This window comes from Hyaena hyaena, unplaced genomic scaffold (assembly GCF_003009895.1).
Source record: "Hyaena hyaena isolate Hyena2069 unplaced genomic scaffold, ASM300989v1 scaffold_288, whole genome shotgun sequence".
Taxonomy (NCBI): Eukaryota; Metazoa; Chordata; class Mammalia; order Carnivora; family Hyaenidae; genus Hyaena; species Hyaena hyaena.
In genome coordinates this window covers 2127434-2154242 of record NW_024080922.1, presented here as the reverse complement: position 1 = coordinate 2154242, position 26809 = coordinate 2127434, and the positions used below count along the sequence as shown (strand labels likewise).

Here is a 26809-nt window from a genome sequence, read left to right as displayed (position 1 = left end):
GGGCCAGGAATGTCCTCTCATTCCAAACACCAACAATATACCAAGCAAGACACCAACAGAAACTATTTGTCCTCACCATCTTGGGAACTGGAACCTTTCAACATGCAAGTGTGCAATAACTTCACCAGCAACTGCAGGCATCTGTCAGTTTTCAGCAAGGGCATGTAGGCATTTGTACCAAACTTCATAAGGGATTCCAGAAGAGGATCTAAGAATATCCTTAATACATTCTGTGTTCTCCGCTTTTCACTAGATATTAAAAGACATGCCCAAATCAAGCATTTCAAAACCATGAAGAAATTCATTTCCATCTACAACTTGTGGAACTGGCTAGCTAATAGATTCAGTTAGACAGAATTAGTCTAATGGATGACTCAGACACCTAGTACCTGTTAGGACTGACCTTTCCCTCTGGCCTCTTCGCTGACCTCTCCAGTCTGTGCTTTCTCAGAGTACGATGTTGCACTCGCAAAGAAAGCACAGGGAAGAATGTACTGCACTCAACTTTCGGCACAAGTATGAAGGAAATGCTATACCAATTTATCTGTAAATTAAAATGCTGAGACCCTGCTACAATAATTTAAAAACAAAACAAACATATGCTAGTCAAGGAAATGAGACGTTAACAAAAAAAATACAAAAAATTAAGAAACTATTAAAAAAAAACCCATCGTAACCAACTTTAGTATTAAAGCTTTGTCTAGAAAAGAGATTTGATGTTAATCGAATTAACTGCATGTCATGCAAATGCACTAGCAAATGGAAACTGCTTTTTGCTACAATCATAATCTGCTGAGAACTGATGTGCGCACATTTTCAAAGTCTGAATGAAATAGCTTTATCTTTATTACATTAACAAAAATTACACTTTTTACAAAGGGGTCAAACCCAGTAAATTTCTTTACCCAATCTTATGCAAGAATCTTATAGCCTGGTCTTCTAATATTCTTATATAAAACCAGTAATTACTGTATATAATGTTTTTGGCCTTCTCAAACAACTGAACTTATGAACCTCAAAAGACTAATAAAAGCCCTATTCATATTCATTTACTGTTAATTTAAGGTATTTCTTTAGCGTACTGACAATGCTCTAGTTTCTTCCTTTAATACCCTGTGATTAACTCCATACCAATAATCATGGAAAAGCCTGAACAGGTACCATAGATCTGATTAGCATTTTTTTTTTTAAAGCTTGGAAACACTTACCTATATTGAGACTTCATTCCTTCCACATCTGCAGCCAGCAATACCATCATTGCAACAAGCTTGGCTTCAAACCAGTCAGGCATAAAGCAGTTTTCTCCTGCTTGAATAACAAGAGTCAAAGTTTGCAAAACATTAACAAAATCCATCAAAGATGAGGTTTCAAAATAAAACAGCCAAATAATTAAGCCTGATCAATATCAAATTATAAGAGCGGAGATGAAATGCAGGACACCACCTTACAGTATAGCTCATTGTTACGTGCATTTAAATACAAACAAAACAGGGGCGCCCGGGTGGCTCAGTCAGCTAAATGTCCCACTTCAGCTCAGGTCATGATCTCAGTTTTTGAGTTTGAGCCCTGCATCTGGCTCTGTGCTGACAGCTTAGGACCTGCAGCCTGCTTCAGATTCGGTGTCTCCCTCTCTCTCTGCCCTTCCTCTGCTCTCTCTCTCTCAAAAATAAACAAACCTTATGCCACAGGCAGATACAGGAGCTGACCTAGGTGCTGAAGACACAATGGCTCCTCTGCTAATGGAATTTATGTTGCAGCAGACAAGAAAAACATTCATCAAAGAACATACAAAGCAATGTAAAACACCAACTGCAGTGAGTGGTATAAAATGGCATGAGGGAAGTGCACGCTAGGAGGCTATGCCCTCATCTGTCTGAGGAGTAAAGAGAAAGTCCCCTGAAGAATGAATGGGCTGAGCATAAAGGCTGGGAAAAAGGGATGCAAGGGCTTCCCAAGGAAGGAGGAGCACATCAGGAGTCCTCTGGAGGACAGAGCCTGCTGCGCCCCAGGAGATGGAAGGGCGCCCACGCAGCAGGGACACACAAGCGGTAGGGGCGCCAAAGATGAGGTTGCAGAAACAGCCAGGGAAGAGACCGGAAGACTGAGCAGGCCATGCAAAGAATTCCTGCCTTGACCCTAAAGGCAAGGGGAAGCCACTGGAGGTTAAAGTGAAGGCATATAAAGAAAGAGAGGAACCATCTGTAGATTCAAATTAGTAGTTAAACAGATTTCTCCAGGCACAATGTGGGAGAGATTGTAGGGGAAGCAAGAGGAGATTCAGGGGACAGGTTAAGAGACAATTCTAGTATTTCAGTTGAGAGAAGAAAATTCCCTAAAATGTAACCAGGAGGAGGATGAAATAGGTATGGACACAAAGGCTCTGTATGGAGCCTCAGACCTGCGTCTGAACCCCAGTCCTGTGCTCATCAGCTGTGGGACTTTGGAATAACTGCTTGTCCTCTCAGAAAGCTTAGGTCTATGCTGAAACTAACGTAACATTGTATGTCAACTACGCTAATAAATAAATAGGTAGGCAGGTAGATAGATAAGTAAATAAAAAGTTTAGGTCATCTTCCCACCTTTGAAAGCCAGTTAAGTTAAAATAAGGCACGAAGAGAAGACTACTTCTTTATTTGTGATATATTAGTATAGTGAGATCACACTTTTCACCTCATTTCTCAAGAAAATTTTTGGGAACAGATCTAGTTTTCCAGCCCAGGAGTTTAAATACTTAAACCATTTTCTTAAACACTCTAATATATTTTGGGGATAATTTATTTTGATACAAATTTATTGGAGTAGTACAGAAGATGAACAACAGTAAAAACATACTTGCATGTAGAACTCAGTTAAAAAAGGGATTTAAAAAAAATATCCTTACAACAGAAGGATCAACTCTGGCATATATTTTTAAAAATCTTATAAAGGGCACTTAGTTGCCATCAATAAAAAATCCACTCATATTTATTAAAAAAATTCCAATGTTGGTGCTATCTAGAAAGATTCTGTAAGTCGCATTTGTAAGTACAAAGAGGAGTTATTCAAACTTCTTCTCTGGAACATTTTTCCTCCCGTTAATGCTTTACATCCCACATTTACACTGAAAATTCATTTATAAACACAGGCCAAAATGAAATCAAATACCAATACATTCTTCAGGTCCCTTTTTTTTTTTTTAGTTCCTTCTATTTTCCAGAGCAATCATGTAATCAGATACCCTTGACCTCACAGGAGATGGGAGTGGGGTGAGGCTTCTAGTGGCCCTTAGTGTCTTCTCCACTTACACAGCGTGTGAGCAGGAAGCCTTTGGATGTAAATACTCTATGTTTCCATATCAATAGCACATGCTGGGTCCTCAAAGTGGCTGACTTGACGTTCTCACTTCCTCCAGCAAAACCAAGAACAGAGTTCTAGAAGCACAGATCCTGTCTGAAATCTTAAGCAAGTTTTCACCTTGGATACTGAAGGGGAAGGCTGTAAATCAGAAGTGTAGTGGATTTTTAATCATTTCTGTTGTCAAGGAATGCCCAGTATGAGGCCAGCAATAACTGGGTGCCTTACTCCTCCAGAAGAAGGCACACCCTTGCAGGGATTTTTGCTGCACACTGCTTCCTGAGTACTTTGCCACCCACCATACTAAACAAATCCATGCTTCAGGGTAGTGGGTCTCAAACTTCTAAATACCCAGAGACTTTGTTAATACAGAGGGTGAGCCCCTACCCAGGGTTTGATTCAATAGGTTTGGGATAGAGCTGGAGAATTTGTATTTCCAAACAGTTTCCAGATGAGGTTGGCGTTGCTGGTCTGAAAACCATACTCTGCAAACTGGCAGAGAATTCCTATTTATGCTCCATTTTCTCTCACTGGAGCTAGAAACGTGGAGGCAACAGTGATCTTAAGGAAACCAAAGAATGGCTCGCTGTTATCAATCACCTTAATGCAACTTAGCCCTGAATCTCCAGTCACATCTTGCCACCATGAATTTTAAAAACGGGGGGCAATTCTAGAAAATGCAAACTATTCCAGTGTCTTGGGAGCACATCACGGCTTGTCGCGCTGGGAGGAAAAAGAGGTAGAAACGGGAGGTACGGATTATAAAGAGGTGTGAAGACACTTTTGGGCGTGGCAGTTTGTTCGCTACACCTTGCTAGGCCCGTGCTTTCACAGATATGTGGGTCGAAACCCATCATCCTGTACAGCTTAAATGTGTGCAGTTTAGCATAAGTCAATGATACCTCAAAGTTGTTTTTATAACTTTCTGTACAGCTGCAACATACTACTTTGGGGCTATTCCATAGCTCTATGTTTCTTAGTTAAGTTTTAAGTAGGTACATCATTTAATCTCAAAATCTTCATAGGAAATACCTTTCTCAGGGACCGACCACTTGATTTCAGTATCAATTTCTTCACATGTATTTCACATTCTGGTTAATCTTGGTACGTCCAAGTTCTGCTAAGTCATTAGTGCTATTTCCAAACTGTTGTACTTTCTGTAATTTCTGAAAGTTCTTTAACATTTTTGTTGGTTTATAGGTGATGCTGGTTTTGTGTGGTTTCTGTCGCTGTTTGTCCTATCGTCTTAGGTACTGTGTGTACAACACGGCGTGTGCGTGTGTACCTCATATCCATCCTTCCCTCTTACCACTCCTTGAGCTCCATGCCATAAGCAGACATGATAGATCCATAGATACGTAAATACACAGATGGACAGATGCCTACCTACTTTCAGCTCCCTGGACACAAGCTCATCCAAGCCTTGTGGGAGGATCCTTCCCTCTTTTCACCTTAATTTCTATTCACTCATCAGACATCACCCACCTGGTTATATCCTTCTACCTCTGCTCGTCTACCTGTTCTAAATAGACAACTGCTTACACAGACTCCCCATCCCCAGTGCTTACGGTTCTCAAGGCACCGGGCTAAGGTTATCTGCTTACCAACTTCCTTGTTAGAGGATGCTCCCTCTGAAGGTAAGGGATACAACTTTTATCTCTGCAACTCCAATGCCTGGCACTTAGAAAACACGGGATATATGCTTGCTGAATCAACAGTATAAAATCTATCTGTACTAACTATACACTCAAAGCCAAAGACTTTAGATGTAGAATCTGATTGAAAATAGTGTTTTGTCCAATGAGTCTTTATGTAAAAATGAATTTGAATATTATATGTATCTTACGTTCAGAAACTCAAGCTAAATATTGTTCGCTTTGGAATTTATTCACTTGGTCTGAGAAATGCCCAGTAACTGCCAATTAAACTTTATAAAGGCACTTAGGCAAGGGCATTAAAAACCAAACAAAAATATTAAAATAAATGCAAATGGCTCCTTTGCACTTGAAATCAAGTTTTAAGATTTTTAAAAACTTAAAATAGCGTATTATATTAAATAGTATATTTTAAGTTCTAGATATATTAAAGAAGAAATTCTAAAAATATCATTTCATCTGGTTTTGAATATTTAATTGGATCTGACACTGTTATATACTCTGATTTATATAACAAGTTCTCCAGACATTTCAGAGTTTAACATATGCTTACTGTAGAAGGAACTAACATTTTCTTACTTTTATAGGCCTAAGAAAAGAATCCTCCAAGTAACAGAACAGAAAATTTACTAGATATAGAGAGAATAAAACACAAAAGAGAAATGTTCTAAGAAGGAAAAAGAGATTAACTCATATTTCAGAAGGATAATTGTCTGATCATTTAACCCTATTCCATGATCAGAGAAATCAGTACACGAACACAACTTGGTCTGAAACAACACTAGGAAATTTAAGACACGTTAAATTCAAGGATGCAATTTACCGAAATTATCCCTAACGACTTTAATGAAGCAGCAGCATTAGAAATGTAAGAAGAATCCTAATTAAAGAATCTGCTAATAGTTCTTCCTTCATGTAGTCTTACACATTTCTCCAAAGAAGGTGGGAGTTGACATTGGCTAAGTATCTGGTACAAAGAAGAAACAAAACCATCCTTTCAAACATAATTTTTCTCTAAAGCTACTTTTCATAATCAGTTCATATTACATGTGATGCTTTGAAAACAAACACATAAAAGCTACACAGATTTATCTACAACTATTTCCACTTACAGAGGCTCTAAACACATATGCATTATGTAGCCTGTAAATATTCAGTAATTATAGAATAAGTTTGTCTTATTCTTACTCTGGCAACTAATTTCTTAAAACACACAAAAATAGTTTAACATCTCAAGTCCTAGAACAGATAAAGTACACATCAAGTACAGATAAAGTACAGATAAAGTAGGAAACATATTTTACGTTCCATTATTCACATTTGGCTAAAAATAGGAGTTTGAGGTCAGTAAAGCGGCACACATTTTGTGAAGCATGTATCTTGGTCTGAAAAACAAGTTAAAACTTCTTTGTAAACAATTTGGTAATCCCAATCCACAGAAATGATTTCAGACTTACTTTCCAAAGCAGGTGACTTAATATACTCTTGAACCAGGCTCTTCACGTAAGCATTCAGAGACCAGGTCTCAGGTGGGCCAACGGAACTATAAGCTAAGGGTTTCCTAAAACAGTTTTCATTAGCACGCAACCAATCACAGAGCTAGGAAAAAGAAAATAGTTATTACTGTATTTCAAAAACCTAACAAAGGGTTTCTAATTTGCCTAAGCCAATTTTCTTTCTTCCACAATACACTGAATTTAAATAACTGAACACAACAAAGTAATAAAACATTTAGTCATGATGAAGTTCTGCAGATAGTGAAGGCAGAAAAAAAATGTGTGTGTGTGTGTGTATATACACATATATATATGTAGGTATCTGTGTATATACACGTATGGGCATTTCAACCTCCCTCAAAGAATGTGTAAAGTTCATTCACAGGCAAGAATTTTTAAGGAACGGTGGCATCTGGGTGGCTCAGTGGGTTAACTGTCCAACTCTTGATCTTGCTCAGGTCATGATCTCACGGCTCATAAGATCAAGCCTCACATAGGGCTCTGCACTGACAGTGCGGAGCCTGCTTGGGATGCTCTCTCCCTCTCCCTCTCTCCCACCTCCTGTGCTCACAGGCACACACGCATGCCCACATTCTCTCTCTCAAAATAAACAAACTTAAGAACATTTTTTAAAGTACCTAATATATAGTACACATCTTCATAAGGTCTTCTAAAGAACATCTCTGTGAAAAAGGACACATTATGTAAAACAAATTACAACCGTAAATTAAAATTCATTCTAACTTCATATACAAAAACAAGGGTATGTTTGAGAGAATGTAGAAATGTAGAAGTTATAATAATTAAAGTTCCCACCTTCCTCACAAGGCTACTTTCTATCACATGTACCTTTTGAAATATATTAACTAAAAAGAGAAATACTAGTCCTTCCCCATTGTATCTTTTGGAAGACGTGCAAAATTATAAGTCACAGAAATCAACTCTGATCATGCATCGAGAATGGTTTTTAAATCTAATTATGTTCTCGGTTTTCCTTTTATAGCACATCTCTTACTGTATACATCCAACATATGGATTTAAATATGAGGTCAATCAGTATCAAATAAGTTTTTCTAAAAAATAAGAATTTTCTTCGAAGTATTTTCCATGCCAGGAAAAGCCATGGGAAAACCTTAAGTGCATATTTCGTAGTGAAAGAAGCTAACCTGAAAAGGCTTCATAGTCCAGGATTCCAGTTATAGGACATTCTGGAAAAGTCAAAACTATGGATGCAGAGAAAACATCAGCGGTTGCCCAGGCTTTGGGGGGAGCAAAAGAAGAAAGGGACAAGGAGGCAGTGGAACTAACTGGCATGATATGGAAATGGTGAATACATGTCATTACTCATTTGTCAGTCCATGAACTATACAAAGAGTGAACGTCAATGTAAACTATGGGCATAAGTTAATAATCATGTGTCAATACTGGCTCATCAATTATAACAAGTGTATCCCATTAATACAGGATGGTAATAACAGAGAGGGAGGAGGGGAGTGGTGAGGTGGTGTAGGGGCCTCTCTGCACCTTCTGTTCAATTTTTCTGTGAATCTCAAACTGCCCTAGGATTTAAGAAATTACTTAGATTGAGCTATAAGAAAATGCCATTTCCACACATTAAAAGTGACTGAATATCAACGATCTTATGTGACTCAACGTAGAGAGTTTTACTGTAACGAGGACACCACCACATACGCGCTATAGCCAAAACTGTATGCTCTGGTACATATATACATATTTGCTTCAATTTGTAGACAGAAAGAATTAAAATTTGGGTTCAGCTATAAGCCACCAGACTGTAAGCCGCATGAGGACAGTGGCCACGTTTATCCAGCTGACCGTGAATTCCAAAAACTTAGCACAGAGCCTGGTATGTGCAGCGTGCACAAAATAGTCTTCAGTAAACGAAGACATTAAGGGATAAGCAAACAAACCAAAAGAAAGTTAAAAAGAAGGAAAAAGATGAAGACATATTAATGAATAAGAGAATGGAGAAAGTTAAGTGGAACAAATTAAGAAATCTAAGTCGGGGTGGGGGGGGTGCTCCTAGCTGACAATTATAACGACGAACTGGCTGGTCAAAAGGGAAAGGACAAAAACCAAAAACGGTTGAGTGTGTTACACTTAGTGTGGATCAAGCATAGTTGGAAACGTTTTCACACGCATTTTCTCACCAGAACCTCACTGTTCATACTGTATCCCAAGATAAATTCTAGATGGATTCACCACAACTTACAAACTGTACACATCAATGCAATGAACAGGCTTCGTGGGAATACTTGAGCAAAGTTGTATATTTGAATAAACAAAAAGCAATGAACAAACACAGTTACTGGACATCTGGAGAATTTCAAACACCAAACATCCGAAATCAAGAAATTATCACAAACAGGGGTGCCTGGGTGGCTTAGTCGGTTAAGCGTCCGACTTTTGCTTAGGTCATGATCTCGCTGTTCGTGGGTTCGAGCCCCGCGTCGGGCTCTGTGCTGACTGCCAGCTCAGAGCCTGGAGCCTGTTTCAGTCTGTGACTCCCTCTCTCTCTCTGACCCTCCCCTGCTCATGCTGTCTCTCTCTCTCTCCTAGAAATAAATAAAAACATTAAAAAAAAAAATTAAAAAAAAAAAAGAAATTATCACAAACATTTTTAGGTATGATAAGAGCCTATTTCAGCCCCCCCCCCTTTTTTTTTATGCCTTATTCATTTTTGAGAGACAGAAACAGAGTGTGAGTTGGGTAGGGACAGAGGGACAGAGGGAGAGGGAAACAGAATCTGAAGCAGGCTCCAGGCTCTGAGCTAGCGGTCAGCACAGAGCCCAACGAGGGGCTTGAACCCACGAACTGGGAGATCATGACCCAAGCCAAAGTTAGACGCTTAACCAACTGGGCCAACCAGCACCCCTATTTTGGCCCTTTTAAAGTCTTTATCTTTTAGCAGCACATACTTCTAGATGAAATGATAGGATATGACACAAAAGCCCAACAAAAGGAACTGATTAAATAAATTCTAAAATATTTGATCACCTGAAATTTTTAAAAAAATTTTCTTAATGTTTTATTTATTTCTGAGAGAGAGAGAGAGAGAGAGAGAGATAGCATGAACAGGGGAGGGTCAGAGAGAGAGGGAGACACAGAATCCGAAACAGGCTCCAGGCTCTGAGGTAGCGGTCAGCACAGAGCCCGATGTGGGGCTTGAACCCATGTACCATGAAATCATGACCTGAGCCAAAGTCGGACACTTAACTGACTGAGCCACCCAGGTGCCCCTAATCGCCTGAAATTTTAAACATCACATGATGGAAGATTATTTAGCAACATGTTAAAATGCTCAGATGTATGTGAAAATGAAAGATAAAATTCAGAAAAGTATCACTGTAACTTTGTTTAGAAAAATCACACATATTAGTATTTACTTTATCTTATTTTTATTTTTAAGTAGGCTCCATGCCCAGCGTGGAGCCCAACCTGAGGGCTTGAACTCACAACACCGAAATCAAGACTTGAACTGAAATCGAATCATATGCTTACCTGACCGAACCACCCATGCGCCCCACTATGTCATTTTAAGTATATGTGTGTATAGTGAGAAAGCAAGACTGAGAACACATACACTGAAAAAAGTCAATAATTAAGGCAAAAATTATGGATTTAATTTGGTCGTAGGCATTACAGGTAGTTTTTATTTTCCTTATATGCTTTTGTATTCTTCAGATTCCAACTAATCAGATGCACTGTGATCAAGAAAAATATGATGAAATTCTACTGTTTAAAGGCCCCAATTTTCTCCTCCTCCCTCATTCCCTCTGTTACCCTACTCTATGGCCTCATGACTTCACACTGAAGTTATTTTAACATGGTTCAAGCCGATTTCTCTTGTTTCCACGCGTACACATGCAGACTTGCCTTCCGAGAGAAATAATCACATCCCTGCCCTCAGTGATGTCTTACGCACTGGAGTAACAGAATTGTTTCTTGAAAAAGCTCCCTGACCTCAAAAACTATGTAACCTGCAGAGGACAGATTAGAATTCCACCAGCCATACCATGGAGGAGAGCTGATGTGAGAGCTGTGGATGGAGTCCCACCAGGAGGAGGAAGCAGAGCAGTGAAGACCCCATGGACAAGAGCGGCACCCCAGGGCCACAGTGGCATCCCAAGGCCGTCCGAGGCCGTCGCGGTGAGGCAGCACTAGTGGAGGGTCTTCTCAAGATCAAGGGTGGCAGAAAAGGGAAGGCATGTAGGATTTCATGATAGGTTCGATGCATAAAGTCAGGAAGAACCAGGAATTACCAAAATGTCCGACTTGGGCAGATGGGTAGATGGAAGTGCCATTAATGGACCAAAAAAAAAAAAAAAAACCCACCAAAGGAGGAGGTCTGTGTTACCGTTTCTGAGTCTAACACGTTATCGTGACTCTTAACACATCTCGTCCAGAATCGAGATCTGCCCACGAGCACTACCTTCTCCTCTCAGTAAGTCTGTCTCTATCCCTAACATTCTCCTGTCTCCCCATAAGGATCTTAGCAGCACTACTAGTTAGGTCCACTCAGAGCTAATATACATTGTTTTAAAAGCTCTGTTGGTAGGGGTGCCTGGGTGGCTCGGTCGGTTAATCGTTCAACTTCAGCTCAGGTCATGATCCCGCAGTCCATGAGTTCCAATGCCACACCCACGTCGGGCTCTGTGCCGCCAGCTCGGAGCCTGGAGCCTGCTTCCGATTCTACGTCTCCCTCTCTCTCTACCCTGCCCTGCTGCCTGTCTCTCTCTCCCTCTCAAAAATAAATAAACATTAAAAAGAATTTAAAAAGAAAAATAAAACCTCTGTTAGTAGATCACAAAGCCATCGCTATATTTTACATAAGTGACTAAGGTAGTGAATCAGAAAAAACTTTTTGTCACATTTCAAAGACCTTATTATTAAATTATTTTCAATCTCACCTCTGTCCACAATGAGGTTCCTCGTCCTAAGGACTCCTCTGGTCTCAGACACATGAGAAAAGTTGAAACATCAGAAAGTGACACCTTCTCCTGTAAGATGGCAGGGGCCGGGGGAGAAGGTGTCAGGGCAGTTAATAAAAAAAAATAGTCACTAAAAAATTTTTAATCAAATAAAATGAAATCACTGTGAATGCAAGTTGGCATACTATTTAAAGTAGAATATTAGTAAATTAAAAGAAAGCCATTTTTAGAAGAAAATATTCAACTTTAGAAATGAAAATACTGACAAGCATCACATTTTTATATAAAATGAAAGATTATTTTATACGTCTGTTTTCCTTAAAATCAAGGCTACTCCCTTAAAGACAAGACGGTCACGGTCTAAAAGCAAAACAGAAACATCCTCTAACAAATTACTTGAGTCGAAAAGTGATGCTGCCTTTTTCAAACCCTTGCTTTATGAAGTGACGCCCTGCCGTATGAAAACCACCTAAGTCTTTTCATCCTCTTAAGGCTGAACATCTAAGATACCTTGTTCTAGGCCAGGAGTCAGCAAAACTACGCACGGCTGTTTTGTAAATAAAGTTTTAGTGGCACAGAGTCACTTTATTTATAACCGGTCTATGGCTGCTTTTAAGTTGTTGTAACAGAAACACACAAGCCTTAAAAAATGGGACTTTTTCTGGCCCTTCCCAGAAAAAGTTGGCTCGCCCTTTTTTCGGCGATCATGGTGGTGTGGCTCTGTAAAAACAAAGATACTCTATATTCCTGGAAGATCGATTTACAGGAAGATGTGCAGAACAGGTAGAGAGAAAACCCCTCCCCCAGTGGAGTCCCCAGAGACAGGTTTAATCCCTCTACCAACGAGCCGAAACAACATGTGAAAGGTTGTCCCCCACGGAAGAGACTCAGGCCCCAGGTTTCTCCAGGGCGCTGATCACACAGCCATCTCTGCGGAGCACCTACGGAAACCCCAGACTCCGAGAAGGAGAGCAGGTGTTGAGCACAAACCACTGCGTGTGCAGACACCTGAGCCAGTATATCACTCTAACCAGTGAGGGAAGGGGGAACCTCCTGAAATCCAAGTTCCCAGCCCCCAGCAAGGGCCGGGCCGACCTTATGAGCAGAGCTTTCTAATGACAAACATCGCAGGCCTGCTATGTTGACCCTCTCTGGCACACCTACTCACAGAGACAGGCTTGTAAATTGAAGTGTCCTGAATAAAGAAGAGAAACTTACCACATCTACCAAATTCATGGCTGTCTGAAGAAGATAGCACTGGGCCGCCCCTCTCAACAGAATCTGATGGGTGATCATAGTGCACTGAAGAACATCCCTGACATCAAGAAACACACACACACATTTCCATCTTTCCAAAGACCATTCCGGTAACTTGTACATACTGACAAGCTGAGTCACAGTACCTACGATCCCCACTGCAGAAAGTCACGGTCAGCACAACTTCGAAGCTACCATTTTCCATTAAGGTCTCTATTAGAGCTCGATTTAATATGAAACATCCCTCTTTCAAAGACTGTAAACGAAGACACTTTAAAACTAAGAATTTTACATTTTCTGAGATACTCTGCAATCAATATTACAGTTTGATATTCTAGTTCTAGTTTCCTACATATCAATGAAATTGAAGAAAACCTTACTGGCCTTGCTTCAGAATCAAACTCCAATAACGGGTGTCCTGACACATACTTACATCAGGAATTCATAAAACAAAATAAGTTCGATGTTATACACAGATTTTTTTTTTTTTTTTACTAAATATAAAATTTAAGAGTTCAAAACTCCCAAGACCAACACCACTCACGAGAGATTAAAGCAGAGGGGAGAACCAAATGTACTGATGGAAAGTTATGGCAGATAACCATATGTGAACATACAAACATATGCGAGCACAGAGTAAAGTACCTGAGAGCCAGAAGCCCTTCCAGACCCAGGGCTTTACACCTCGGGACATGTGCCAAAGCCTTTGACAGGAACAAAATGGGAATGGCACACCAATGTCTGCTTGACATCTTCTGAATAAACTTTAATAGGAAACTGCCTGGAAGAAAAAGTTTTAACATATCACTGTTCCAATAGGCACCCAGAAAGCTTCTCAACATCAGGAGTCAGGTATGAAAATGCATCAAAAACCAGGATGAGACAGAACTTCACACCCACTAGCAGGGTTATCCTCAGAAGGATAAACAATAACAAGTGCTGACTTGGATACGGAGAAATTGGAACCCCGCCCCACACCGCTGGTGGGAATGCAAAATGGTGCAGCCACTGTGTAAAACAGTTTTAGGTAGCTCCTCCCCAAGTTAAACCAAGAATTACCAGAGGAGCCAACAATTCCTCTCGTAGGCATATACTCAAGAGAACTGAAGGCATACATGTTCATACTAAAATTTGTAGGTGAACATTCACAGGAGAATCATTCATAATATTCAAAAGTGGAACCGGGACACCTTGTGGCTTAGTTGGTTAAGCATCTGACTCTTGATCTTGGCTCAGGTTGTGATCTCATGGTTCATGAGTTCAAGACCTGCATCAAGCTCTGCGCTGACAGCACGGAGCCTGCTTGGGATTCTATTCCTCCCTCTCTCCCAGCTCCTGCCCTGCTTGTGTTCACCCACTCTCTCAAAAATAAATAAGTTAACTTAAAAGAGTAGAACCAATCCAGATGTCTACCAGCTGATAAAAAGATAAATGTGAGAGATCTATACAGTAAGGTACTGTTCAGTCACAAAAAAGAATGAAACATTGAAACATGTATCATTACTGAATGACCCAATCATGGATTAATCTAAAAACATTATGCCAAATAAAAGAAACCAGACATAACATAAAAGGCCACATACTGCATGATTCCATTTATATGAAACGTCTAGAATCGGCAAGCCTGTAGAGAAAGGAGATTAGTAGCTGACAGGAACTGGGGGGATGGGAGAATGGAAAGTGACTGATGATGGGCATAGAGCTTCTTTCTGGGGGTGATGAAAATATTCCAGAATTAGAGGTAATGGTTGTACAACTTTGTGAATGTTAAAAACTGAACACTTGAAAAGGAGGAGTTTTATGGTATGTGAATTTTGGCTCAACAAACGTATTGGGAAAAAAAAAAAAATCAATGAAATATCAACTGTATTCCTAGAAGTATTCTACTATATCGTAAAGATTCTGATAATATGCAGCTATAGGGGAAAAAAAAAAAGCTCAAGGCAAAAGATCAATTTTTTACCGTTACAAGCCATTCTTCTGTTGGAGATGTTAAAGAAAAACAAGGTAAGAATGGGTCTAATCAGGGCACCTGGGTGGCTCAGTCGGTTGAGCATCCAACTTTGTTCGGCTCAGGTCATGATCTCACAGTTCATGAGTTTGAGCCCCATGTCAGGATCTGTGCTGACAGCCTGGAGCCTGCTTCAGGTTCTGTGTCTCCCTCCGTCTCTGCCCTTCCCCTGCTCATAGTCTGTCTCTCAAAAATAATAAATGTTAGAAAAAATTTAAAAAAAAAAAGAGACATTTCACATCTTTAAAAAAAAAAAAAAGAATGGATCTAATAACTACTTATTTTTCTATTTTGAGATACAAACATAAGGTGTGCTGTCCTGCCTTCTCTGCTAATACGTGATTTCTTAAGGACCCTCAAGTCATGCAGTTAGTGTAAATGTTTCCTTTGCTCAGCCCTATAAAATGACTTTTAAGAAATCCTTGGAAGCTCCTGAAAAGAACTTGTGTTTCATGTTTTACTTACAAAATAATATTTTATGTTAGTTATTTATAAAATATCATGTATTTAGATCTTCCAAAGTAATTGGCACAAAACTTGCCGCATTTAAGATACTCACCGGAAACTGCTGACTGAAAAACGACCAAGTAAAACCTGAGTAAACACTTTACTTGCCCTCTCCTGTCAGACTATTTAAGTTCCCACTTTTCCCTAACTCCTCACGATGTCATTTCACATTCGCTCCACACGCCTACAGTCCACTGTGTGCTGGCCCGGGCCACAGGCAGCAGGCACTGAGATCCTGGGGGTGCTGGCCCCCATCCACCCACGCCCCCCCACCCCCACGCTCCACGCTGCTGACGGGATGTGCCAACATGGGCAGCACTGTAATATCCATACGGCTTCCACTTCTGATTTTGGGCAAACTAAAGAGCGCCTAAGAGCTACCTTCTCCAGGAACTGATTTTTTACAAAAGTAATCAAAATAATCCATTATATAGATCTGAAGTTGAGATCTACAGATCATCTTTTCCCTTCCCCCCCCCTTTTAAACAGATCACCATTTTGCTCTATTTGTAGGTGAAATACAAAAGGCAATGTGCATGTATTTCAGACCCAGGATCACTTTTTATTAGCCACTTTAGGAGTGAAAAAAGGACCCAGGAAGTAGAGTTAAGTCTTTCGGCTCAGTAAACAAAAAAACATTGGTTTTGTTCTCTGCTTACCAATTTAACTCCTCAGAAAGGAAGATAAGTCCCCAGTGTGAAGTGGAGATTTCTAAGATATAAGGTCTTACATAAAGCAACTGTATTTTTCTTTGAACTTTTAAGTTCGTATCTATAGAGGGACAGTTTTGCCACAAAGAATATTCTGTTTACAACTTTTTCCTAAACCCAAGCTTCTCTTTCTTCAACCAATTTTACTAATTTTTGGAAAGTGAATAAAGAAAACTAGACAGTCAACTGCAGCACACATTCTAAAATTATATCTATGTTGGGGCACCTGGGTGGCTCAGTCAGTTGAATGTCCGACTTTGGGTCAGGTAGTCATCTCACGGTTTGTGGGTTTTGGCCCCACGTCAGGCTCTGTGCTGACAGCTCAGAGACTGGAGCCTGCTTCGGATTGTTTCCCCCTCTTTCTGCCCCTCCCCTGCTCGTGCTCGGTCTCTCTCTCAAATATAAACAAACTTTAAAAAAAATTTTTTTAATTACTTCCAGGTTACTCATGCCAATACTAGTAATTATGTGTTATATATAAAGGCAAAAGTATGTACTCAATTACAATAAACACCCCTATAAGTCTGACAAAACAGGTAAATTCCGGAAAAAGGCAATTATTTTGATAATATTGATTATAATAGTTATAGGATAGTGCTTATCACCAATATACTAAAACTTTTTTTTAAAGTTTTAAAGCTAATAAATTAAAAAAACTCTTTGCCAACACATACTTTTTATTTCTTCTGGAAGAAGAGAAATATAAGTGACTAAAAACTTCTGTAATTTCAGTCCCAATGGAGAACCACTTCCTATCAGCTGGCCTGGGGACCTGTAGACAAATGAGGGGAAAAAAACCAAATATTTAAAATTTATAAATAAGTAAACTAGAACTAAATTAACCATTGCTCAAAAGTCTTTCAACAACAAACATCTTTTTCTGAACCTGCAGTTTATTTTTCAGTGAAATTTTAAAGATCCTTCTGATTACAATAACATCAGGGTCTTCTAGGAAAATGGACATGAGTTAGTAACGTTAACATACTAAGTAGCTGTGGATTTCCTTTTTGTGATCCATTCCCTGACACGTGTATATGAATCTTGGTAAATTCATTGTTTTAAAAAGTCTAAAAATGATCAATTTCAATCAGACTTTACTGTTTCCAACACATGATCCAATAATTTTAAATCTTTAAGGATTAAATAAATAATGTTCCCAGAAAAACATATACAACTAATTAATTACTTCTGCAAGAGCACGGAATCGTCCACGTCTACTCAAGTTGTGAGAGTTTTTTTCTGCTATGTGCTTCCGCCGGGGACATTATCTGTTAATTGAACACATTAGAGTGGGCTAAAACTGAAGGCATTGCATAATAAATGTGTCTGTCGGCTCCTTCAGAGGCACCAAGTAGGTTTTACTGCTCTCCAGCTGTCTAATTGCTTCACAGAACTATTCGATAGTAATGAGTTATCTGAAAATTGGCAAATCCAGCATTGCTATGGCTATGGTCTTTCAATATTTATTAAATAGGATTAAACATTCACATAACAGCACAAACTAACTTAAACATTTTAAAGAGACTGGCAGTGGGGTTTGTTGTTTTGTTTTTTTTTTCTGTTTAGAGGTACACCAAACAGAAGACCTGCAAGTACAAATTTACTTCATCGATGTTGGAAAGATGATGGAAGTTCAAAAGGAAGGGGAAATTCTGAAGGTATGATTCGAGTACAGATAATGCTGAGGAAAATGAGGCTATGGCACAATAAAGATAAACTTCTGTCTAACTTTTCAAAGGGGGCGGGGGCAGGAAGTGATATACTCTGGACAATGGCAGCCGCTGTCAGATTTGGAAACCGCAAGGTCAGTGAGCCCCATGGTATTGGACTGAAATGGGATGTGCTGCTGCGAACCCCTGGTTTTTCACATGGATGGAGAGGCAAATGGACAGACAGACGGACAGGCCGACCCTGATTAGGACACAGATGGGTAACTCCGCTCAGTAGACAGAGCTGGGAAAACAGTGTGCACACACAGGGAGAGAGAGAACGATCAAGCAAATGTGCTGATGCATTAACACCTGGGGAGTGAGGGTAAAAGGTAAACGGAGATTCTCTGTATTAGTCTCACAACTTTTCCAGAAGTCAAAATAAAAAGTTAAAAAAAAAAACAAAACTGTAGAGTGTTGGTTAGCCAAAGTCACTACAATTTCAGAAAGGGCAGAAATCAGAGCAAGGGGAAGAAAGTAAATAAACTTTGTGACATATACTTTCCATAAGCTCAAGAGTAGAAGGGTTCAAGGTAAGAAATTAAGAGAAATGGAAGGAACACTTGATACAACTAATAGAAGAGCAAGAACCACAGAGAGGGACTTTATGAGAAGAAAAAGGTTAATGTCCCTTCAGTAACATGCATGATATACTAAATGCATTAAACAGCCTGGTCTTATTTCACAAACATGTTAAATTTATATATCAGGTACAGATTCCTACGTTGCTGCTCGTTAACATAATGCCTGTTTACCTGCTGTATAGAGAGCTCTCTGAAAGTGCATCCATTAATGGTCCAATAATAAACTAAAAAAAAAAAAAGGTAACCAATGTTAAGATATAGTTGCAACTTTGAAAAATCGGTTTTGCCCTAACTGCATATCCCAACAGGAATGCAGATGAGCTTGTCTAAGCAAAGCTGATCTCTTACCCTGTAGGCTAATTCAGTGCTAACCCTGGAGGGTCCCTCAATTCCATCGCCACAACAAAGTAAATACAGAACTTTCCCACATGATAAAAATTTTTAGGGAGAGCATGCATATAGGGCCAGGAAGGAAGAAACAAGCCCCAAGAAGAAATATACAGTGGAAAATAAGCAGAGTTACAGAGGGAAAAACAAAAAAGATACCGAAGAGAAAATGTAAGCTCCTATGCCTGGGAAATAAAATGGGGTGGGGGGGATTGTATTTTCAAAAATATTACCTGACATAGGGTCAAAAAAGCAAGAGTCTAGGAAGTGCAGGAAGGACAGGAGAATGTGGAAAATGATACATATCGAAACATGATAGCATGTCATCTATTAGGAAAGTTTACTAGGGTGTCCCTAAATAGGGGGTAAATCACGGTGCCAAGTGATCAGGTGACTCATCAGCACTGGAAGATTTAAATCACGGCTATAATTCTCAGTCTCCGCTTGGTGTGATTTCTGATCAAGGGAAGTATAGACGGTAATAAATACAGCTCAAAAGGCAATCTCCGCATGATACAATGGCTAACGACAATTCAGGGATTCCGAACTGTGGAAGCAGCATCATTACGCAAATCTATAGTGTTCCTTGCTCTGAGAGAGCCCCAACATAGAGATTTTTTGAAGATCACGTACGACGCAACAAATCTCTCTTGACAAAGGGAGCAAGGCAGGGAAGAGGCTGTCATTACCTCAGAAAATTCTGGTGAAAATGGAAGAACCTTTGTCTCATACAGCTCCAAAAAATGGATAACACCTTCTTTGGTCAGGATTTTATTTTCGCTTTCAAACATCCTTTTATAAATACACATGTGCCAGGATGGGTGAAAGAGCCAATTTCCTGTGGAAATAAACACCTGATGCTGTTGGCCGCTGATTGTCACGTGATGCTGTTCCACACAGACTATAGATTCATAAATAAACACATTTACACACAGACACACTAGCTTCATTCTAACACTACAACACCGAGTTCTTAAATCATGTCCAAGGGCGCTCGCGGAGTGACCAAAATGACTTCAGTGTTCAGCGTCCCATAGTGAGATAGCTTCATTTAGAGAGACTGCAGGAGACTTTACCACTGCTCCGGTGCACAGGGTTGGAACTTTAGATTTGGGGTCCTTTCGAACAATCCCCGTCACCCTACTTCAGCAAACTACCTACTACTGAAACTGTTACTCCTCCCTGGAACGGCTTCTCATACTTGGAATAAAATCTTAACGGGGCACGTGGGTGACTCAGTCGGCTCTTGATTTTGACTCAGGTCATGATCTCTCGGTTGGTGCAATCGAGACCCGCAGCAGGCTCTGCACTGAGCATGAAGCCTGTTTAAGATTCTCTCTCTCTCTGCCACTCTGCTCTTTGTTCCTATCTCAGGGCCTCTGAACACAGTGTCGCCTCAACTCTGAACTCAGATGTCCTTTCTCAGGCCTTCCGTGCCCCACTCACTATACACTCCCATTTCAGTTCCTCATTTGGTACCTTCACAAAACTAATCGTAAGACTTTTTTTCCATGGAAAAGTGACAAAAGTAAATGAAAAATAGTATATCTCTCTCACCGCCTTTTTTCCTAGCACTTAGCATATACTGGACACTAAGTGAATTTCTGTTAAGTATATAAATGAGTGAGGGGGGAAAAACACACAAAAGAGGAATAGGTACCTTAGAGATCTTTTTCTAACTCTTTTTGAAATAGTCTTTAATTCTTCTAGGAAAAAAATTCACCATTTTCAACTCATGGCATTCTAGAAATAAATTGGTCCATTATTTGTAATTTACGCCAAGATGCTTGTTCAATGCCTTGACAATGTAATTTTTCAAAATCTGTCACTGCTATTTGATATGGCTTGCCAAGAGCTGTGGGCAAAACATGGTAATAAGAGAATCATTTTAATAGTAAATGCCTAAGTGAAGTCACAACAGGATTCAATTAAATTCTAGCCCCAGGTGACTACAGATTCTTTCGCTCTGTGAAAAATCCCAGTGTCTCCAAAAACAACTACAGCGCTTGGCTGAATAGAAGCTCAACTCCTAAGGGGTCAAACTATTAAAGTTGTAATTATCTAGAGTAGGCACTAAAACCCATTTACCTAGGTTAATTCTCACGGATAAACACGATAATGTAGCAGTTTATCATTCATACGCATACTGAATACTGTCAGCGTGCATCTAGCGGTTTTGTTCATTCAAACTTCCTATCACAATAATTTTAGGAAGCTCCACTTCCTTCTATTTCTCCTAAAAGGTTCTCAAAACACAGTACCAAGGAAGGGCTTAAAAAACCAGATTTCAAATTCTGTCTTAGAATCTTCCGAAGAAGATTCAAGAGACAGAATAACAACTGAACCTCTCCGAAAAGTAACTAACAAACAATGAAACAGATCTAGAGAATACGAACAGAGAGCAGTGAAAATATATAATACCCAAGGAGCTATTATTAAAAATGTACACCACACCAACATCAAAACAGCTCTCATCTTTTAAGGATATATGCTGAAATAATTACAGACCACATGATACGCTGCCTCGGGGTGGCTGCCTCGGGGTGGCTTCGTAGTCCCTGGTGGGGAGGCAGGAGGAGGAGAGGCTGAGAGAGGATATAAGGCACAGGTTGGCCATGTGCTGATCACTATCCGAAGCTGGGCAAGGAGGTTCATTTTACATTATTCTCGGGGCACTGGAGTGGCTCAGCTGGTTAAGCGTCCGACTTCGGCTCAGGTCTGATCTCACCATTCGTGAGTTCAAGCCCCGCTTTGGGCTCTGTGCTGACAGCTCAGAGTCTGGAACCTGCTTTGGATTCTGTCTCCCTCTCTCTGCCCCTCCCCCACTCACACTCTGTGTGTGTGTTTCTCTCTCAAAAATAAACGAACATTAAAAAATTAAAAAATAAAACAAAAAAATAAAATTATGTTCTCAAAGGCTATTAATGGATATAGGTAAATGCATGTGGACGTACTGCTAAGTGAGACAAAACGTTATGGTCAATCAATCCAGAAGGCATGTATCTGGAACGTTAACAGCCATTCTGGTGGCGGCAGATTCACATTATCTTCCTTACACTTTTACAAGTTTTCCAAACTCTCTGAAATGAGAGATACGTATCCAAACAAGGAGGAAACAAGAAACGACAAAGGTCACAAAAATCAAAACAAAAGCAACCATTACCGTTTTCCTCGGCCACGGCGTATTCAAACAGACTGTTGAGCTTCGGTAAAACTGGCTTTATAACATGGATCTGGAAGCAAAAACAAAACACTGTAGGAAATAAAAATTCACCTTTGAAAACTTGAGGTGAACTTTAAAAAATAAATGAAACTTCTTTCCATCCATTTTATACAACAGTAGCACTTCTGGTTTTTTCTCCCCATAGAAAAACTATGCAGATTCTATGCAGAATTCTGCCAGATTCTCCCAGTTGTTAAATCATATAAATTCCAGTGCATGAGACTGGGTGCAGCAAAGCTAATGAATACAGCCTAGGATAGAGTAACAGTAACTTCATAGTTGTACAGTGAGAATCAGAAATCGTGTCATGTAATCCTCACATGCGCTGAGATACAGGCAGAGCTGGCGATACCAACAGAATACAAAGAGGGAAAAAATATTCTCTCTAGTCATTCAAGTTGTTCAAGGCCACACATTTAAAAGGACAGCCAGTTCAGAGTTCAGTGTTCAACTACTTACACTACTGTAGGTAAATGCAGGTAAATCAGTTTTTAAAGAAATTATAGGGGTCTTATGTATCTACCAATTAGGAAAACCATAAAGTTTATTTGAATTTAGAAATTTTTTTTAATGTTTATTTATTTTTGAGAGATTGAGAGAGCGAGAGCATGTGAGTGCATACACGTAAACAGGAGAGGAGCAGAGAGAGAGGGGGACAGAGGAATTGAAGTGAGCTCCACACTGACAGAAGCGAGCCTGATGCGCGGCTTGGACTCACGCACTGGGGGATCATGACCTGAGTTGAATGAAGCTGGACTCTCAACCAACTGAGCCACCCCAGATGCCCCAAATTTAGAAACTGAGTGCTGCCCGGGTGGCTCAGTTGGTTGAGCATCCAACTCTTGATCTCATCTCAGGTCATGATCCCATAGCTCAGGATCAGGCCCCATGGGGCTCCATGCTGACAGTGCAGAGCCTGGTTGGGATTCTCTCTCTCTCTCTCTCTCTCTCTCTCTCTGCCCCTCCCACACACATGCACACTCTCTCCTCTTTCAGAGAGATTCTTCGCACCTTAAAAATTTCATGATTCTACAAAAACAAATTCAAAAGGAACTGAAAATAATTTTTCAAGTTTCCACTTGCATGACTAGGTACAAACAGATGTAAGAACTAAAGCAAGAAGGAAGGAAGGAAGGAAGAGAGGGAGGGAGGGAGGCAGGCAGGGAAGGAGGAAAGACGGGAAGGAGGGAGGCAGGCCAGCCTACAACATTAAAGGACAATTATTTACTTAACAACAATTCACCTCAGAATCACCTTAAGTAGCATTTTCCTAAGTATGTATTTCTTTGGAGATTTTTCAGAACACCGAGAAACTAAAAACTAACACTTTAGAAGTAAATGTCAAGGGAAGAACAAATAAGGCTAAACGTCTCTGAGTCACAATTTTTTTTTTTTAAATGTTTTATTTATTTCTAGGAGAGAGAGAGAGAGACAGCGTGAACAGGGGATGGTCAGAGAGAGGGAGTCACAGACTGAAACAGGCCCCAGGCTCTGAGCTGGCAGTCAGCACAGAGCCCGACGCGGGGCTCGAACCCACGAACCGTGAGATCATGACCTAAGCGAAAGTTGGACGCTTAACCGACTAAGCCACCCAGGCGCCCCACTGAGTCACAATTTAAGTCAATTAAAAAAAAAAAGGCTTTAATTTCCTGAGTTAACATTTAGTTCTAAGTTGCATTTGTGCTGGAGAACAAAGGACACTTGTATCCCATTATGCTTTATCCAAATTGGTCTTTTTGCATTGCTTTTACAAAAAGCATTTGAAAGAAACGAAAACTGCGTCTACCTCGGATTTGTTAAAATATGAAAACACTTACCTGATTTCCTTCTAGAGTCTCCATGATTAGAATATAGTTTTCCCAAAACTTGAGAAGTTCATCTTTTTTCTTCTCGGACCACCAAAACAGACTTGGGCCTGATGTGGTTTAAAAAGGAAAATTAGTTCCTCCTTTTGTCTATGTCTTAAGTTTCTTAATGACGGTCATTTTTAAAATCACGCCACGGTTACCAAATGCTGTATTCTCGAATAATGCAGGGTACCCTGTATTGAAGCCCAGGTAGGAGGCTCAGGCTAACAGGAATCTCAAAAGGAGTTTTTTTTTTCTTTTCTTTTAATTAAGATTACTGTTTGGGAGTTCTGGGTAAGAGTCATAAGCTCTCCTTTCTCTCCCTTAGAACCTCACTGTAACAGTGGAAGATTCTTCAAAGGCAAAAGCCCAGAAGCATGGAGACAAGAGGGGAGCAAACAAGAGCAGTGAAGCTTGGTTTGAAAAACCCGAGAAAAACCAAGCAGACTCAAAAAAAGTGAATAGTAAGTGCGCAAGGGGAAAGCCACGAAAAAAACTGATTTATACTTTAAAAATGTCCCCAGACCTAAGGAACTGGCAGCAAACGTTAACTCTGTAAGTAGAAGCAAAAATCAAGGGTAAACTAAAGAGGATTCGTTCAGTATCTTCGATCAACGGAGCCTTGGTGCCCCTTCCTATGGTCTGAGCAGGAAAAAGCCTGGAACTGATTCTCTGGAGAAGGTAAAACTGTGGGTCTCTGGACGGAGAGGCACTGGACTCTGCTGAGGTCAGGAGTGAGGGCCATATGCTGGGAATTAAGTGACCAAGGAGGCACCCTGGGTGCGGAGATCCCCTTCTGCCTGCCCCTTGCAGCACACCAGCCCCTCGGGTCCCAGAACGCCCACCAGGACTTGGCTATGCGGCAGCAGACTGAAGAGTCTCCATGGACTCTGGCCAGCCCGAGAGGGAAGACTGGTCATGGGAGATTACCCAGTACTGTGGCTTGGTCAGGTCACCTTGCACTGAAGTCCATGCAGGCTCTGCTCATGTGCTTAGAGACTTAAACCTGAGTTGGGGTTCCTTACTCTTAAATAGCAACAGGTATCTAAGGATCACCAGATGTCTGGGGGAACATGCACATTAACGATCAAGACCAAGACAGACAGAGGAGATTTGGAGAAAACACAACTAGGGGGAAAAGATAAATCTCATGCTGTCATAAGAACAGGATACGATTAATAAGGGTACATTATAAGAACAAGAAAGATCACATGGGAATAAAAATTTGCTGGTAAACAACAAGAAACGCAGAGAAAGGACTGGAAATAATGCTGAGGAGTCACCTAGGAAATAGAACAAAGAGATAAAATCATAGAAAACAGGAGAGAAGATGCTTTGATAACTGGTCCAGGAGTTTCAATATCCAACATGAGAACGTAAATAAGGAAGTAAGGGAGCTCCTGGGAGGCTCAGTCGGTTAAGCGCCCGACTTCAGCTCAGGTCATGATCTCACGGTTTGTGGGTTGAAGCCCCGTATCTGGCTCTGTGCTGGAGCCTGTTTCAGATTCTGTGTCTCCCTCTCTCTTTGACCCTCCCCTGTTCACGCTGTCTCTCTCTCAGAAATAAAACATTTTTTAAAAAAAAGTTTATTAAAAAACAGAAGGAAAGAAGGAAATAAAGTAATTCGGGAAAAGTTCTCAGAACCACAGAACACGATTTCCAGATTGACTAGGTCAGCCAAGTGCCCAACACAGGGATGAAAACTGACCCGTGCCACAAGTGTGACATTTCACAATGATGGGGGCACAGTCCCCACTTCTAAGGAGCAGAAACACAGCACTTATAAGTAAACACGATTCAGGATGGTATCAGGCTACTCAAGAGCAACAGCGAAAGCTCTAGCTTCTAAGACAGTAGATTGATGCCTTCAAAATCGTGACTGGAAACGTTTTCCAGCCTACAACTCTACCGCCAGTGAAACCATAAATCAAACGTGATGGGAAAACAAAGGCATTTAGACACGCTTGGTCTCAGCTTCCGCTCGGGATATAGAAGGCCAAAGAACATTCCTGCCCTACTAAACAAAGCGAAAAAGCTGGACAATACACAAAATCCTAGACTCCTAAAACCTACGGCTGCCAAGCAACCAAGGGATCTGAACTTGGAAGGGCAGCAAGCCTCTCCAACAACAGACAGGGCACCCAGATCCATCTACCCCTGGCCAAGTGCAGGAAGAGGTGGTCACCAAAAAGCAGTTTAAACAAACAACAATGACAATGACGACGAGGGGCACCTCAGTCAGTTAAGCATCCAACTCTTGAGTTCAGCTCAGGTCGTGATCTTGCAGCTCATGGGATCGGGCCCCTCATCCGGCTCTGCGCTGACAGCGCGGAGACTGCTTGGGATTCTCTCTCTCTCTCTCTCTCTCTCTCTCTCTCTCTCTCTCTCCCCTCTCTCTGAATCTCTCAAAATAAAGAAATAATAAAACTTTAAAAATAGAGAAACAATAAAAACAATGAACGTTTGATGAGGTTTTCAAGGCCAGGTGTGGGCGAGTTTAACAGCCCAGAACCTTGAGAACCCCAAAGGGAATCCGCGACGACTCACCAGCTCAATTCCTCAGGCCTCCTCCACGTGTTCTGAGAAAGACTGTGGGAAAGGGAAGAGACTCGAGCACAAGCGTGCAGGGCCCACCTAGGTTTGAAGGGGCAGCAAGACTCACTGGAGAAGCCCAGCCCAGCCCTACGGGAGAACAAGATGGTGGTCAACTGCTCGATCTTGTCTGCACTCCGGACCCTCCTCATACCACAGCCACAGCTGTTTGCCCTGGGGGAAAGCCTCCCACACCCCCATGCCTGTCCCAAGTCCTGATACCAGGGAAAAGTTGGCTGCCCTGGGGATGGGCAGAAAACCTGCACCGATGGGAGGAAACCCTCTCATGTCCAGAGTCCTGCACTGATGTAAAGCAGGTCTGCTGCCACCACCGCTGAGAGGGAAAGGCGAGAAACCAGGAGCCAAGACCCACCACAGACACAAGGAGAATGAAGCCCGACAGGACAGGGTAAGGAAACTCTAAACCCTCCACTAGGTGGGAGGCAGGGGTGGGCTAGCTTCGGCAGTCAAACAAAAGGAGGAGACAGAGGTTATTTGCCACTGCAGTGGGGGCAGAGACAGCGAAGAAAGCAGGAACCCTGAGGT

General features: G+C 40.9%; 1 protein-coding gene across 1 annotated transcript in view; it reads right to left on the bottom strand.

Moving 5' to 3' along the window:
- The window catches only part of TARBP1 (TAR (HIV-1) RNA binding protein 1), a 45402-nt gene that overhangs the window by 14699 nt on the left and 3894 nt on the right, over positions 1–26809 (bottom strand). The window contains exons 2-12 of the mRNA XM_039247184.1: positions 23642–23739; positions 21765–21834; positions 19291–19439; positions 18386–18438; positions 16596–16693; positions 13339–13474; positions 12655–12751; positions 11416–11505; positions 6446–6587; positions 1209–1308; positions 77–249 (exon numbers count right to left, since the gene is read on the bottom strand). Coding sequence (XP_039103115.1) covers positions 77–249; positions 1209–1308; positions 6446–6587; positions 11416–11505; positions 12655–12751; positions 13339–13474; positions 16596–16693; positions 18386–18438; positions 19291–19439; positions 21765–21834; positions 23642–23739 — 1206 coding nt within the window. The remainder of the gene's footprint in view (positions 1–76; positions 250–1208; positions 1309–6445; positions 6588–11415; positions 11506–12654; positions 12752–13338; positions 13475–16595; positions 16694–18385; positions 18439–19290; positions 19440–21764; positions 21835–23641; positions 23740–26809) is intronic.